The following is a 16,896-nucleotide window of genomic DNA, read 5'->3' as shown; positions in this document are numbered from 1 at the left end:
CTAAAGATAAAGATAACGAACATAGATCGAAGACAAATAACAGAGGATAAAAAGATTTAAATAGAATAGAATGTTATGATACTTTCACTCCACTCCTGCCCCCAAACTCATAATTATACAATCTAATAGCCGAGGAATGAATGAGTCCCTAAGTCTATTAGTGTTGCATCATGGGAGGAGCATTCATGCTTCTCTTTTCACTGATGACAGTGTTCAGAGGATGACTGTCATCTAACATTATTATTTACAGAATACTGAGCTTTGTTTTGTTTTGCCTTCTGACTGTCACATGAGTTGTATTTATTTATTTTTAATGATGACTAAATCATTGACTTACTTTCACAGATTATTTTTTTTCTTACTGACAATTATGTTTGTTTTTCTGTTTTTCTATTATGATTCAAATATAAGTTTCAATATGAATCGTCTAGATGTGAGAAACAAAAGTCTTGATGGTGGCAGCAGGTTTGTTATTGTCGTTTGACACCATCTAGCATCGCTAACTTAATTTAGCTCCTCCTCCGAATGAATTCTTAAATCATTCTGTTGTCGCAGTTGTTCTTCGTAAATCTGTAGACTTCAGGTAAACGTTGTGTCAGAGGTGCCAATCAGACCCATTGTGGCCCAACTGACTTTCCTGGTCTTTGTTTGGTCCCTGGTGGTGGTTCTGGTCGTTTATCCTGCCGCTCGCTGGAAACCACATCATGCTATCTCATCTCCTCACAAGTTCCTCTGGCTCCAGAGACCAAACCGCACTCTGACACCCCGCCTCTCTCTTGTTGAACCCTCTCTGCTACTTTTTCCTCCTCGCTTTAATCTGATTTCAGGTTCTTTCCTCGAGTCTCGACCACAAGCAGCCCCCCGTGGGAGGGTCTTACCGAATCTCGCCAAACTGCAGCCTCCAGATAGTGTGAACCAGTGACTATGATTTACTGGCAACAGTTTCTTCGCCATCACCAGTCATCTTGTTTTCGTAGCTTTGGATCGACTTGTTGTTTGTTGTTGAAGAAGAAACTGCTGAAAGAGTGAAAAACCCCTAAACAAATACTTGGATTGTTGCCATGAACAATCCACAAATCACTGAGGTCGTCCATCACGGGGATCAGCGGCTCCCCTTGTTTCTGTTTCTGGTTGTAAATTTTCCCCCCTCGAAATACAGAATCTCATGTGGGGGGGGGGTGGCATGTGAGGAAAGCCGCTCTCCACTTCCTGGTCATTGTGTCTCTAACAATTTATTTTGCTGGTGCTTCAGACAGAGCTGTCAGGGGGGTCAGAGGTCAACGTTCACGTTTGAACGTTTCGAAAACTTCCTCCACCCGCTGGTGCGTTGGTTTTTAAACCCACAATATGTGTGAAGATGAATATTGTGTGAGTGTTAAGAAGAGCAGGGCGTGATCTTCCGTGATCAGTGGTGTGACTCCTACTTCACACGACACCATTGACGTTACACACCCAAGTTTTATCGTAAACCGCCTAAAAGAGAACAAGAATTAAATCGAGCGACTCTTAGAATACAGGGCCTTGTACTAGTGTGTGAATTGTTTCATTTTTAGTGAAAAAGTACAAAAATGTTGATAACGTCAAATAAATAAAGGTTTCAGACTTATACTTACATTTTACCAAGATCTGGACTCTTGGGTGGACTTTGTTAATAAACTGGATGAAGAATAATTAATTAAAGAAATGCCGTAAATGATTCGATTAGTCTAATTATGTTACTAATAAAAGTCCAGATTTAATTGTACAAAACAACAATTCAATTTGTTGACATGAATCCGGTCATTCAGTTTCACTTCACCCTCTTATTTATTTAATCTTCATTTAGTTTTAAATAAATACATGTAGATAAAAATCAATCTGAATTGATGTGCAGAGTAAAGTTTGAGGGTAAAATAATCTAACCAAATACGTGAGTAATACAATTGATTTTATTTACTTGAACTGCATACCATAAAACAAATTTAAAAAATGTTAAAATGACCTACTAGTTAGTAAGTAGGACGAGTGATAACAGCAGTAAAAGTGTATATAATACATTAAACATTGTATTGTGAAGCATTATAAATTGTGTAAAGAATAAACTTTATTGAGCTTTTTAATACGAGTGTTAATTGATGTGGGTAAAATCAATATATAAAATATACATATAAATATGTATTACTAAAATGAATAACATTATTTTAAAATTGTGTATCTTCCTGTTTATCTATTTCTTATGTCAGAACATTTTTATATTATATTACAAAAATAACACCGAAAAATGTCTTTATTTAAATAACATTGATCTGTTGGCATCCTGGAGGCAGAAACCAACAAAGAACCAGGCTTATCATTTAGTACTACTAATGTAAGGTGTAAGTAAAGCAAGTGAAGAGATTATAATGAAGGCTTCTCTGTCCTCGGTCTGTTGGACTCGGTCTCATCTTTTCATCCACCTGCCGATCAGTTGTTCTTCATGTGTTTTTAGTTTTGTCGACATTGATCCTCAGGAGACTTCTGGAGTCAGAAAGTGTGTATTAGTCCATTGTGAAATCAGTTCTGCAGAAACTGAGCTTGAGGAAAATAGCTGTCCACCCGAGTGACTCTGACTTTTCCTTATCTGACACCTCGAATGTTCGGCCACAATGACAGCGAGGGATTTTATCGCTCTTGTTTCAGCAGAAAAAGCAGAAGTACACGTTTCTGTTTTTCTTCCACCGAGAGATTCGGCTGATAGATTGGACGCTGAAAACACTCGGCCATATTTATCTCAGGCCAAAAGTGCCGTGATACTGTCGGCCATGTGTTTCAAAACTTCATATTTGATTCTATTATTCAGTTTTCTTTCTTAGATACTGACTCAGATTAACTGCCACTGCTGCATGTGTTTTATCAATGAATCCAAATAATTAATGATAAAGAAAAATACTTAGTTTCTGTAAGTTAGGCTGCATTTTATTTTGTGATTTCTATTTAATAGAAATGAAATTAATATAATTTAATCCTTTTTCTCTAATGTTGTAATTGTTAAATTTGATTCCATTCTAGCAACATTATAATAAATGTATGTCCTCACTTGACTCTTAACTCCGAACGAATTAAGTAAAAAGAGATAAAAAAAATACGCACAATACATTTAAATAAAATAAGATACATTACCATAAAGAAGCATCTAAATAAATCATTAATAAAAATGTTTATTTTATACAAATAATGTGATAATGTTGCTATTTAAGATATGATGTATTTATTCTATTTATAACATATTAGCACTATTGTTAACTTATTTGTATTTATACTTTATATACATTAATTATTATATGCAATATTTATAATGTTATTTGTTTATTCTGTTTATACTATATTACCTTATTTTTAACTTATTAATATTTATAATTTTTCTATATACATCTCTGCTGTGTTTTTTAACAGTTGCCAAGCAACGGAATTTAGTTGCCAGTTTCAATGCTGTGTTTTGTGTGCAAGGACAATAAAAGAAAGTCTTAAGTCTAAATTTTTTCATGATATAAAACGCGATAAACTGTAAACAAAAAATAAAAATAAAAAAAATAATCTAAATACTTATCAAGATTTCTGATTCATATGCAATAAAATGCATTGTTGTAAATCAAATGAATTTCAAATTAAATTGCTTCGTGTGTCGCTGCTGGCCTCTGCTGGTGTGTCGGCGTTCGTATTCCTCTCCCGCCCACTAGGCGTCGCTGTCGGCGCAGTACACTTCCGCACTTAAGACGCCCACTTCCGCAAACCTAGACGCCGTTCAATAGAGTTTAAGAAGACGAATTCTTCCCACAATGGTAAGTTTGATGCCACGATATTAAGTAAGTGCAACAAGTATGGTATTGTACTTGTATTTCTAGTGTTAGATGTTTGTATTTGGGGGATTTAAATAGCGGATGGAGCTGGATGTTTGCGGTGAAACCGGTCGATGATCTTTCGCGTTCCAGCGTGGCAGTTCATGTCTGCCGAGAATTCTAACAGATTAATAGTTTATAACTAAAACGTTTACTTTATTTTTTTTGTTCACTTTGACACTCGTTCTTTGCAGGGGTTCGTAAAAGTGGTGAAGAACAAGGCCTACTTCAAGAGATATCAGGTAAAGTTCAGAAGAAGAAGGGGTGAGTAACAAAGATGGCTTCCGGCGATCGACCCGCTGACCACTGACCACCGCGTGTCTCTTCCAGAGGGCAAGACCGACTTCTTCGCCCGCAAACGTCTGGTGGTCCAGGACAAGAACAAGTACAACACACCCAAGTACCGGCTCATCGTGAGACTGTCCAACAGAGACATCTGCTGCCAGGTCAGAAGAAAGTTTTCAAGGGGTGACTCGACCTCGTTTAATTCAAAACATCGGTAAACGAGTGTATTATTTTCAGATCGCATATGCCAAGATCGAAGGAGATCATATCGTAAGCGCTGCTTATTCCCACGAGCTTCCTAAATATGGCATCAACGTGGGCCTCACCAACTATGCTGCTGCCTACTGCACTGGCCTGCTGCTCGCGCGCAGAGTAAGTTGTACTTTTAACATACTTTAACATGTGTACTGTTGTATATTAATGTGTCAACTTCTATGTAGTTGAGTGAACAAACAGTCGAATGTTTGGCTAATGATTTATTTCAAGATGAATGAACTTTGACCTCATGGTTGCTTCTCCCTCATGGCTGTGTAGCCACGTGTTCGAAAAAGACAAACGCATAGAACATTTATATATAATTATTTAATAGACAGGACTTTGACGCAACTATAACTTTCCCATTCATTTCTCGAAAGCTACATTTAAATGTATATAACACTATAACTCATGTGCAGTGTTTAAGTTCTGTAAATATAAAATGCATTACATTTTCTTAAAGTTATAGTTCAAACTTAACTTGTTTTCTACTCGTATGGATTATTTTCAGAGAAATCTGTTCCTTTTTAGCGTTAAATGTTAATTTGGCTGAAGTATACATTTTGGCTGAACAATCACTTTAAAACTAAATTAATACTGATCTTTGATTGTTGCTGTATTTTGCAGTTTCATATGTAGAAATACAAGTATTGTCATGAGTGTATTGGTTTTCTCTTGGAGCCACAAAAGGAGGATCTGGAGGGTTGGACTTGGCACTCGGGTCTTGCTACATACATATTGCAGATTATTGATTTTCGCCTGATAATCAATTCCTCACTGACTTGTACCGGACTGGCTTAAAGTCGTTAAAAACAAAACGTCATCCGTTCAAAAATGTAACCGTGAGTACTTCTCGTAGGTGCTGCACAAGTTCGGCATGGAGCAGGTGTACGAGGGCCAGGTGGAGGTGACGGGCGACGAGTTCAACGCGGAGAGCGTGGACGGACAGCCGGGCGTCTTCACCTGCTATCTGGACGCGGGTCTGACCAGAACCTCGACAGGGAATAAAGTGTTCGGGGCATTGAAGGGAACCGTGGACGGAGGCCTGGCTATTCCTCACAGGTCGGTGGAAGGAGATGATGATGATGATGATGATGTCGTCGTGCTGTTATTTCTTCTTGGTGATGTTACAAAACCTGCTGAGCAAAATGTAGTTGGTCCTTCATTTGCATTAGCTGATGCTTACTGTCCTTTCAAGACGGGGCTGAGAGAAGAGTTGAGACTTTTTGACGCCGTGTCGCAAGAACACGTTGACTCGATCGTCGTATTAAACTTTGACTATTGTCGTCTTCAGCGTGAAGCGCTTCCCTGGTTACGACGCCGAGAGCAAGGAGTTCAACGCAGACATGCACCGCAGACACATCCTGGGCATGAACGTGGCCGACTACATGTCCTACCTCATGGACGAGGACGAGGACGCCTACAAGAAACAGTTTTCACGCTTCATCAAGAACGGAGTCACGCCAGACACGGTACCTACCCTCACATCCTCCTGGTGTTATCAAGATGCACGTCAAGTGTCTTCCTGGACAACTTTGACTTAAATTTCATCAAATCATGTTCTTAAACTTAACTTCTCGATGATGATTGAAAAAATGCTGAGCAAAATGTAGTTGGTCCTTCATTTGCATTAGCTGATGCTTACTGTCCTTTCAAGACGGGGCTGAGAGAAGCCGAGCGGCTGAATTTGTAGCTGAGAAAATAAAAGGGTAGATTTGATAATCTCTCTTCTTTTGTCAGGTCGAAGACATGTACAAGAAAGCACACGCCGCGATCAGAGCCAGTCCTGTGCTGGAAAAGAAACCCAAGAAAGAAGTCCAGAAGAAGAGGTGGGTGGTCTGGCGAAATAATGGAGGGAGGGAAAAAAAGGGAGCGAACACTTCCTGCCGCGGTCGTCGTGAATGCTAATGCGGCTCCGTTTGTTTCTTCTTCCCTGTGCAGATGGAATCGCGCCAAGCTGTCCCTGGCGCAGAGGAAGGACCGCGTCGCCCAGAAGAAGGCGAGCTTCTTACGGGCGCAAGAGCGAGAAGAAGGCGACGGTTAGCGCGTCACGGGAGTCATGTTCACGATAATAAATTTTAATGCAAAAACTTTTGTTTGTAATTCTTGAGGAGGCCCTGAAGTGGTACATGAGTTTATTTGTGCAAATTCATGCTGGTTCCTTCATACACAGCAGCAAACCGGACCCTACGTCCAGGTCGACGGGTCACTTCGTCCCTAAATAAGTGGTGATGACAGCGGCCACATGTGGTCATGTGACGACAGTGATACGAGTACAGCATGTCTGTATGGCACCGTGAGTGAAACCGAAGTGACAGTACAACGATAAAGGTGAACGAAACATGTTGGCTGGTGACGTTCACATTATAAATACATCTGTTGGTGGTGACAGTGGAGTGGCTTCTTTATATCTTGGTCCCGTGTTCACCTGCAGCAGGTGTTTCCTTCTTAAATGCTACTCTTGGTCACATCTGTGGTTTTAATTTGTTTTCTTATAAATTCTGTTTTTAAACATTTGTACATATAAAGTTGATTAGGCTGAATTATAAAATCTAAATAATAAACCTTCATTTCTCAACATGCTTTACTCGCCTCAACGAGGAAAGAAAATTGCACTTTAAAAGGCAAACGGGGACATAAATCTGTAAAATAAGTGCGTAAACTCGAGTCCTTCTGAAGTCTGAGCAGCGTCCGTCTAATAGATTTCTCTGACAATATCTTGTATCACAGCATCTGACCTCGGGTCAGACCGGTCAGGAGTCTTTGGTGTGTGAGATCTGTTTCCACAGCAGCGTCTTCAGGTTGTTGAGGATCAGCGAGTGTTCCATGTTCATCTGCCCGGCGTTGCCCCTCAGAGCCATGCAGGCGTACAACTGCCGCTCCAGCTCCTCCTTCAGCGCCGACGGCGCCCCCCTCAGGAGGTAGTCCCTCAGCGTGTGGCACGCCTTGGCCAGGTTCGGCCTCACCGGATCTTCCCGGCACCGCCTCTGCGCCGTGTCGCACGACGTCTGGCAGTCGGCCCTGAACACGCAGTCCTGGTCCGTGTCGCACCGCAGCAGTCGCATGCTGCGCCGGAACTCGTCCTCGGCCACCACGGCGCCGGTGTTGGTGAGGTGCAGCTCGTAGCGGTCGGTGTAACCCAGGTGCACGGCGGCCAGATCGCAGATGAGGAAGCTGCCGTAGGCGCCGTGGAAGATGTCCTCCACCAGCTCCAGCAGGCCCATCGCGATCTTGGCCTTGCGGGGCCAGGAGGGCGTGAACCACTGGTCCATGGTGCGCTGCAGCCCGCTGGGCACCCACGACACCAGGGGCCAGGGGAGGGAGAACCCGTAGAGGGGTCCGTTGGGGACCCGCTCCATCATGTAGAGGTCGCCGCAGTATCCCAGGAGACGTGGCGTGTGACCGTGGTCCTGCAGCAGGAGGCCCAGCAGCACCTGACGGAACACGACCCATTAAAAGATCCTCCCGGGTGATCCTTCTCCGCCTCACCTCGTCGATCTGCAGGAGGGCCCACGTGGACCGAGCCTCCGGCAGCGACACGCGTCCGTCTTTGTTGCCGTCGGCGAACGAGAGGATGCGACTCAGGAGGCTGGCGAGGCCGGCCTGCTCGCCGAGCTTTGACTGATGAGAGACAAAAAAAAAAAAGGTAAAGATTCACAAACGAGAAGAACATCTTGTACGCCGAGCTGCTTTGACCTTGAGTTGGACAGAAAGAACACGACTAATTGTTCAGATCATAAAGTCCTTGGAACACGTAAAGACGGTTATTGTTTCATCGTGTTTAAATCATGGTGATCAGAGTCAGACTGTCCTCACACAGCTCTTGGTGAAAATTAGTTTAAAAACCTAAAAAGTCTTAAAATGAGGAAAGCATTAAACATTTAAAAATGTGTCTCCTCGAACAATGTGCTGTAACAAAGTGTAAATCAAGTTTAGAATTGTATTTATTTGTTTTTCAATTATGTTTTCATGTGTTGAGCTAGCTTGACTGCTGCACTAAAAAGTACTACCAGAGCAGACAAGTGTTCTTTTTAATTCCACAAATGGTGTTAGAGGTGGGATTGGCTTATAAAGCAGTGGTGGGCAATAAAGAGGTTAAATACAGTGAATGTGTGATGAAAAAAAAGCCTAATATGATGGAAAACATTAACAAAATAGTCAATAAAATAAGCTTATTTAACATTATTTCTTTTGAAATTCATAGTTTTTCAATCTAATCCACAAGAACACAAAATGCAAGATCTGTTTGGGCAACACTAATGCATTCAAAGGACTGTTTAATATTAGGGTAGTATCCTCTCCAGTCAGATTAAAAATTATTTTCTTTTTTTCGGATTCAAAACTTCATTTTTTGAGTAGTGTCGTAGTGTTTGTCTGAGCTTGAATACTTTTCTTCTAGGCCTCCCTAATACATAGAGGTTGATAACCGTAGTGACTCGAAATTGCCAGTAGGGTTAGCTGGTTGTATCGGTATCCTCTGCCTTCAACCCCAAGTAGCTGGGACACGTGGCCCCTTGCAGACATTAGATCAATTATCTTCCAGTGACGAGCGATGATTTCCTGACTGTAAATTTATGCGAGGATTTTACTGAACAGAAAGACAAACTATTACATTTTGATGTATTCATTTTTTTTTTGTGCATAAGGACCAGATTTTCTGACACGTCCGTCTCTTGATACGAGTAAAATATTCTCAAAGACGAGTGAAATGTAGAATTTCCTTTCCTTCGATTTCCTTCTGAATGTATTTATCCAACACACTATGAAGTCCTTTGAAATGAACATTAAACTGGTCTGAGGTGCATAAAAAGGCTGTGTCCGGTGTATGAAGGACAGGAAGCAGGAGAGACATCTGCTGCCGTTTACCTTGAGATAATTGAAGACCATCTCTTTGAACTTCTCTGCCGACGTGCCTTTGGTGGGCTTATCGAAGGTGGGCGGATCCTTCCGCGGCTCTGGCTCCTCCCCCAGCTCGAAGTGAGCCACTTCTCCCAACTTGCAGCGAACGATTCCATCGCGGTCGCCCCAGCTCCCCGTGTAGACCTGAGGGTCCAAAACGGAAAAAAACCCTCACCTGTCTGATCGTGAAGGCGGGGCTGAGGTTGAGTCTCACCTGATTGTTGGGCAGTGTTGACAAACACCTGCTCAGGTAGAAAGTCTCTTTGTCGCACAGACTACTGCAGGCAGAACCTCCGATGATCCCTTGTCTGTATTTGTCGCACTGAGAAGCAAGTTGATGTGAGTTTTTTTTTTTACGACCACAGCAATGTTGAGGCTCGGAACACTCTGGACTTTTTGGCGACCACAAGTACACAAACTATGATTAAGCTCTTCTATATTTGACTACACAACTCTGTCGCCCAAAGCTGTGAAGTGTAGAAACATTAGTCTACAAATTAACTGGTTTTTTGTTTATCTTAGATTATGTCATTTCAGTTCTTTTCTTTTTTTTTTCCCGGACCATTTTGTCAAGTCGCTTATAGAATTTAAAGAGGAACTAATGTGTTGATTTAAGTGTGTCTTAAATATACGCTGGACTCTATTGTATCATCAGTATGTGTCTGTTTGTACAAAACTCTCTTTTCATTTAACTATTTACTTAAGAAAATGTGTTTATGCCCCGCCCACTGACTGAAAACGCTCATAATAACCACACCCACTCTGTTGTGATTGGTCAAGCATCAATTTTTATCACCGTGCGTCATCAATCCGAAAGTCTCCACCTCCAAGAGACTCATTGTATAAACAAAGGGGATGCGGAGGAGGAGTTAAGACATAAAATTTGATGGTCAACTCTGCTCTTGTAACCTCTCGTTCGCCGAGATTTCAGACGGGGGAGAACTATATAAAGTAATAAGTTCAAAACATCATCATGATGAGAGACTTACTGCATCTTGGAGAGGAAGACTTTAACATTTGAAACACGAGTCAGGAGAGTTGTATTTTAACACTAGTTGCACTTTAAAGTTGTGTAATTCTTCACTGTTAATAATTGGTTATAATTGATGGTTTCAGAAATCATCTTTTGTTTATAATTTATAAAAATCTTACATCGTTTAAAAACAATTCAACCAGGTTCTAATTAGCATCTGAAATAAGTTATTATATACCTGGAAGATACATTTCTACATATCAATCTATTTCTATGTCAAGTCTATGTGCCCACGGTTTGTACCGTGTTCCTCCGAAGAGCTCATCTTCGGGTGTTGCAATCATATCTCTTTCCTCTTTTGGCGATTCTCAATTTGACCAAATTTCCCTTTATTCATCAATATTATTTTTCTGGGTGATAAAATGCTCATGTTTACTCAAAACTAATTACAATTTATCTTAAGTATCCAGAGTAATTAAACCAAAATAATTTTGCGAGGACATGAAACAGTAGACTTTATCTCAGGATTTTATATACACAGAATAGACATTAAAGAATAAATGACATATAATGGAGATATACAGTAAATAGAGTGAAATAAAGAGTAGATTTTTACAATTAAGTGAATATGTAAAATATGCTTAGACAATATTAAATACCCTCCCCTGTAATCACTGTAATATCTTTTGGAATACTAGACAAGTAAATAAGAGAGTTTGGGATTTAATGAGCAGATCGTTATGAATAATAAGTGGATATATTTAGCTTTTTAAATGCATTAAAGTGCAAAAAAGAAGATACATATTCCATAGGTGTGTGTATTTCCTCTGTATGGTACAAATTTGTACTGGCATCTAAATAACCAAATGTAGCGAAGAAAGTGTGTACATGTTGTGTCATGTGTTGTCAAGGAAGAGTCAATAATCCTTTCATGACGAACGTTGACATCTTTCCTGAACCAGCAGCTCCGATCACACTTTCCAAAAAAATCAATATGTGGGGCATTGTGTTGTTTGTACACACAGACGTATGGATTACTCACTATGTTGCTCTTGCACTGGTGACCCCTGCACAGCTCAGAGTACGCCGAGTACTGCACGTAGAGCACCCAGCTCCCCACCAGCACCGTCAGCCACGTGAGGAACAGGTACTTCACCCGGACAAAGGAGATCCGAGCCTGGAACGAAATGTAAAAACAACGGCGTGAGAATGTATTCGAGTGAACGCAGATCTCTGTGAGATGTGACGATATATAACGGCAACTTTAAATTGTGCTAAAACGGTAGCTCTACCAACAACCACCCCACTCAAGTGTAAAAAACTGAATTGTTTTTGTAACTGTCCATAAAGTCTCAGAGCTCAACTGCCATCTTTATCTTTATGGGTAACAACAAAAACCCTGTCGTGGTTTAGACCTTTAAACCAAATAACTGGTAACAGGCTTAACCAGTGAAGGAAATGAAGAACATTTCAAATACATAAAATCAAGATGTTTAGCTGTTAAGCTAACGGTTAATGTCCACTAAATTAATTAAATTTCATTTATCAACCTTTTTTTTTCTTCCTAAACATACGGAAAAACTAGTTCAATCTTATTTTTTACAGCGGTTGCTTCAGATTTTCCAGATCAGTGCCGCCACTTCAGCTAACCAAGATAAGAAACTGCATAGTTCAGTTGTTGTAAATCATCAGCGGCTGAATCTACCAACAATGACTTTCTTTCACTTCTGTCTAAATTCTTCTTTGACTGTTGTTTGTATTTAGTTCATGTTGGCTTTTGTCCAACACTTGTTAGCATTAGCATTTGTTGTTGTAACAAGTCAGCCAAACATATTTATTGACTTAGACATGTCACTGGATGATTTATAGAGATCATTTATTTTTTAAATAATGAAAACCCGGATTCTTTTATATCATGCATCCTCTTCAGACTCCACCAGTCATTTGGTTTAAAGTCCATTTTTTTTAGCTGTAAAGCTAAAACTAGCAGTGATACAACATTGGACCTCCATCAAAGATGTGTCACCTTATAATAAATCGATTCCATGTACATTAAAAAGTTAAAGTGGATTTTAAAACGCATTCTTTGTCGAGCACAATTATCAAAAATATATATTTTTTTAATGTACTTGTTACCTACTCAGGAGGCTTATGCTCAAATCTTTTAAAGCAGAGCTCCCAACCTTTTTAGCAGCGCAGGTTTAAAGTCTGCATTATAGTCACAGTCCGACCTACGGATTAAAAAAATAAATATTATATTCACAATCTGATCTACAGATTAAAAAAATAAATATTATATTCACAGTCTGACCTACGGATTAAAAAAAATAAATCACATAGTTTGTATTTCCCTAGTTTTACCAGTTTATTCTTCGTGTAAACTTGACTGAAACATGCGTCCTGAGGTGTCAAGAGTCACGTGCTCACGTTACTTAGAATAAAAAGGCATTTTTGAAAACAAAACACCTTCAAGTAGGGTCATGGAAAAATGTTCTGGTACTGGCGATACTGGTAATGATACCGGTACCTTATTACACACAGTAGAAATCTGAAGTAAAATTTGCAGCTTAAGTCAATTTCCATTTTAATGCTGATTTCTTGCAGAAAATAATTATAATAAATAATTTCAAGTTTAACAAAACAAAAGTATAACCCGAACTCTATTTTTAATACAGAAATAATCAATAGACTAAAAGTAATATGTATCCCTTTTATCTTTCAATTATTTTTTATTTCTACTATACATATCCCGATACAATGTGATACTGTAGGACTAACGATATGTTTGTAGTATTGTGGAGCAGCTGCTGGAGTCGACTGTATCCTCTTGTCCTCAGTCATTGCCGGGATCTCGCCAGATTTCAATGTTCATTTAGCGGCGAAGACATAATGACCGTCGCCATCTCCCTGCCAGAAGTTGTATTACTTTTATTAACTTGAGAAAAGTGTCTGGAATTTTTTTATGATAAATTATATTATTTTACATACAAGTTATTGAACTATAAACCATTAATGGCAACATATTAAAATATGATTTGGAAAAGAAATTCCAAGGATTCTTATTGCTATATTAATTTTATTATACTACCTTTTTTGTTCCTTCTTTGCAAAGAGGTCTAAGATGGAGGTTTGAAAAAGGCTTCCATCTTAAGGAGGGAAAGAAACAACCCTGGCTAAACAGGCTGTTGTGACTTTGACCCGAACAAATCTGCCGTTTTTTCTTCCAAGAACATTTCTCACACACACACACACACTTGGGAGGATAAAGTGATTTGATTCCGCCTCTGATCACATGGCGGTGGCGGCTTATGTCGTGTATTTTGGCAACGACGTGTGCTTCTTGAATCAGTGTCGGCACTGTACTCCCGATACGAGCGAGGCAGAAGACATGTTTGTGTGATCTTTGATGTGCCGTGATTAGCGAGCGGAGTAAACAACACAAAAAAAAAAACTTTGTGTCAGAGCGCCAGACCACACACATGCCAGCTTAATTGAAGTTTGTTTTTATGGAATTCTTCCGCTCCTTATGTCGGTTTATGAAACCACAATGAATCCATTATTTTCTCACGGACAGAACTTTTAACGACACAGTAAGTGCTTGAGAGACGGCCTTGTTCGTTCCGAGGAGATGAACGCCGAGTCTCGAGGGAGTGAACCTGCAGCATCTCATCTGGTTTTGTTGACTTTTTTGCGAGGATGGAAACGGACCTTTCATGACCGTGCACGGCTCGAAATGTACGGAAACTCCCTCTCGGCTCGTGGAGTTGACATTGTGACGGTGACTGTCAGTCATGAGTGCATGTTTTCATGCGTAACACAAGCAGTGGAGACGCTAATCCCTCACTTACTGTCTCTTCTTCCACTTAATACTCCTCTCTCTCTCGAGCGCTCATTACACAGACCTGTTACTGAAGAAAGAGCTCACAGTGTTAAAGGGATTTAACTAACACCCATCCAGCGTCTGACCACTCGTCTGAGTCTAGCAGATTTCTCTTTGCAAGGAATAGTCCGTCTGGTCTTTTTTGGCAAAATACCGATGTGTTTTCGGGACTACTGTGTGATGCCATTTCTTCAGCGTGTTCTAGTTCGTCATGCACCAGGACCACCTCAAGAAGTCCGGGAGGCGTCGACAGAAGACAAAAACTTGCGTCTGCCACTACTTCTTATCCTCTACCTTCAAGACCAAAAACCTGTGACGTGGATCAACCAGAAACATTAACCATCATACGTTGACTCATGGAAAACTTTTTTTTAACTATGTTTAACCACTATAAAAAGAGATCGGAACTCGCAAAGTAAACAGACAGGAACTGGTATTTAGAACTGGTCGTTCCAGTTACCTGGGCAAAAACAGCGAATGGACAAAAAAAATGACAGAAAAGTAAAGCTAACAATGGACAACAGTCTATTGTCTCAAGTCGTCTCTGAATGAACTGGACTTGTAGAAGTCTAAACTTCAATTGTAATGTTGCAAATCGAATGGCTACTTAGTTTATCCCCAATCATTTTGACCAAAAGTACAAACTATAGGTTGTTTATGAGTATAACTTACTATCATGATATGAATTCCCTTTTTTTTTGCCATTTCCTAAATAAAAGGATGGCTTGCCATGAACTATACGAGTGGTGAACTGAGCCAACGATGTTGAAAACGTGGAGATAAGAAACACAATACCTTGTATTTGTACATGCAAAAAGAACAAGAAAAAAAGTTAAAAAAAAAAAGAAATATCCGTCCCACATTAATTTTTCTTAACTGAGATAAATACCTCTAAAATGTAGAACTTGGAAGCAAATGGAAGATGGATAACTAAGTAAGTAAGTAAGTAATTTTTATTTAAATAGCGCATTTCCAGACCAGGGTCACAAAGCGCTTAAACAATCAAAACAATATTCAATAAAGTATATACTTTAAAGGGCAAGTTAAACTGATAACACAACAGGAGTTCCAGAAAATCAAGGAAAAACCTGAACAAATAAAAATGTCTTCCAAGAGTCACAAAAAAAGTGAAACCAAATGGAAGATGTTGCTTCTTTGTGATGCTAGCAGTCAATGAAGTGTACATGCCCTGGAAAAATAAAGCGTCACAACTGAATTCCAAAGCGTCTAGTGAGCAGCTGTCGGAGATCTTCAGTTACTCGGCATTAAACCATCATGAAGAAGTCATTAGGTCCAGACACAATGAGCTTCAGTATCATCTTCATGTACTTGAGCCGCCTGTTGTTGCTGATGGAGTTAAAGCTCGTGACAGGAGTGTTACTACATTCAACCTCTTTCATCTCCCCAAAAAAAACACAAAAACCAAAATGAGACGGATAGGAATTCAACATGTGATGTAACAACCGTCTCAAGGTGGTAGGAGTTGCTTCTGTCAGACCATCTGCAACAGATTAGGTTCAGACTGTACTTCTCATCCACTAGGACTCCTGGCTGTGGTGAGAGTCATTGAAAAAAAGCCTCTTAAGTCATTGACAGACAAATCATTAATCCTGGTTTACAGACACATAAGGATCAATAAAATATATGGATCTCATTGTGCAGCGTTTTAATTCAATCAAAAATGATCAGAAAAAAACAAAAAACAAAAAAAACATGAATGATGACATGAATGAGTGACACTCGCTCACCTTTAGGTCATCCATTGGATAATAATAACCGAGGAATTACCTGGAAGTAGAAAGACTTTTTCACCCAGGCCCGTGAAAACACCCCCTTCGCCATCACAGAAATAGATCATCTCAGTACGTGGAGCTGCTTGTGGACGCGACCCTTCAGAGAAAACACACACCGGATGAAGCGTCCGCCCGATCGCTCGTCAAAAACGCCGCTACGCGTTCACAGGAAAAGCGTCCCGGGCTCCGTGCGTGTCATCCGGTCATGCGGGCGGTGTGATCCGGGGCGTGTGGCGGGTCATCTCTGTGTGGTGGTGGCGAGGGTTTCACTGTGTGCTCGCGCCTCCGCGCTCCGCAGCAGCTGCTGCTTTCCACGCAAACCAGCATACCTCCTGCCTTAAAAAAAAAAAAAAAAAAAAAAAAAAGCACATGCGCATGCGCAATCTGAACAGCTAATATCCATTTCAATTTCTTTCAAACACACTGTGGTTTATTTTAATTAAATATGGTCAGAGATGCATTCCTGTGCCAAAATATATGTTTAGCAACTGTGTTTTGTATTTGTTTTCACAAGACTGATCTGATCAGGAAGTAAGTGAAAACGACTGGGTTTTCAGAATAAAATAATTACCTGTAAGGTTATTTATTTTATTTTATTATATTTTTTTTACATATAATTACTTTTAACCAGGGGCGGGTAGTATTTTCATAATGGGCCACATCATATACTTTAACAGCTAGATAGATAGATAGATAGATAGATAGATAGATAGATAGATAGATAGATAGATAGATAGATAGATAGATAGATAGATAGATAGATAGATAGATAGATAGATAGATAGATAGATAGATAGATAGATAGATAGATAGATAGATAGATAGATAGATAGATAGATAGATAGATAGATAGATAGATAGATAGATAGATAGATAGATAGATAGATAGATAGATAGATAGATAGATAGATAGATAGATAGATAGATAGATAGATAGATAGATAGATAGATAGATAG

At 39.8% G+C, this 16,896-nt stretch overlaps 2 protein-coding genes across 2 annotated transcripts; one reads left to right on the top strand and one right to left on the bottom strand.

Moving 5' to 3' along the window:
- The first annotated feature begins 3,728 nt into the window (after positions 1-3,728).
- Positions 3,729-6,484, top strand: rpl5a (ribosomal protein L5a). The gene is made up of 8 exons (XM_087810622.1): positions 3,729-3,797; positions 4,049-4,118; positions 4,185-4,300; positions 4,377-4,511; positions 5,254-5,456; positions 5,689-5,866; positions 6,135-6,223; positions 6,336-6,484. The coding sequence occupies exons 1-8, from the start codon at positions 3,795-3,797 to the stop codon at positions 6,436-6,438; spliced, it is 897 nt and encodes a 298-aa protein (XP_087666748.1). The 5' UTR covers positions 3,729-3,794; the 3' UTR covers positions 6,439-6,484.
- A 30-nt stretch (positions 6,485-6,514) lies between these two features.
- Positions 6,515-16,298, bottom strand: dipk1aa (divergent protein kinase domain 1Aa). The gene is made up of 6 exons (XM_087810621.1): positions 15,935-16,298; positions 11,309-11,443; positions 9,508-9,615; positions 9,261-9,437; positions 7,884-8,015; positions 6,515-7,828 (listed from the first exon to the last, which is right to left on the bottom strand). The coding sequence occupies exons 1-6, from the start codon at positions 15,986-15,988 to the stop codon at positions 7,148-7,150; spliced, it is 1,287 nt and encodes a 428-aa protein (XP_087666747.1). The 5' UTR covers positions 15,989-16,298; the 3' UTR covers positions 6,515-7,147.
- Between the last annotated feature and the right edge of the window lie 598 nt (positions 16,299-16,896).

The sequence above is a fragment of the Callionymus lyra genome, chromosome 16, assembly GCF_982586985.1.
Source record: "Callionymus lyra chromosome 16, fCalLyr1.hap1.1, whole genome shotgun sequence".
Classification (NCBI taxonomy): Eukaryota; Metazoa; Chordata; class Actinopteri; order Syngnathiformes; family Callionymidae; genus Callionymus; species Callionymus lyra.
The sequence above is the reverse complement of the archived record's forward strand: the minus strand, read 5'-3'. Positions and strand labels throughout refer to the sequence as shown.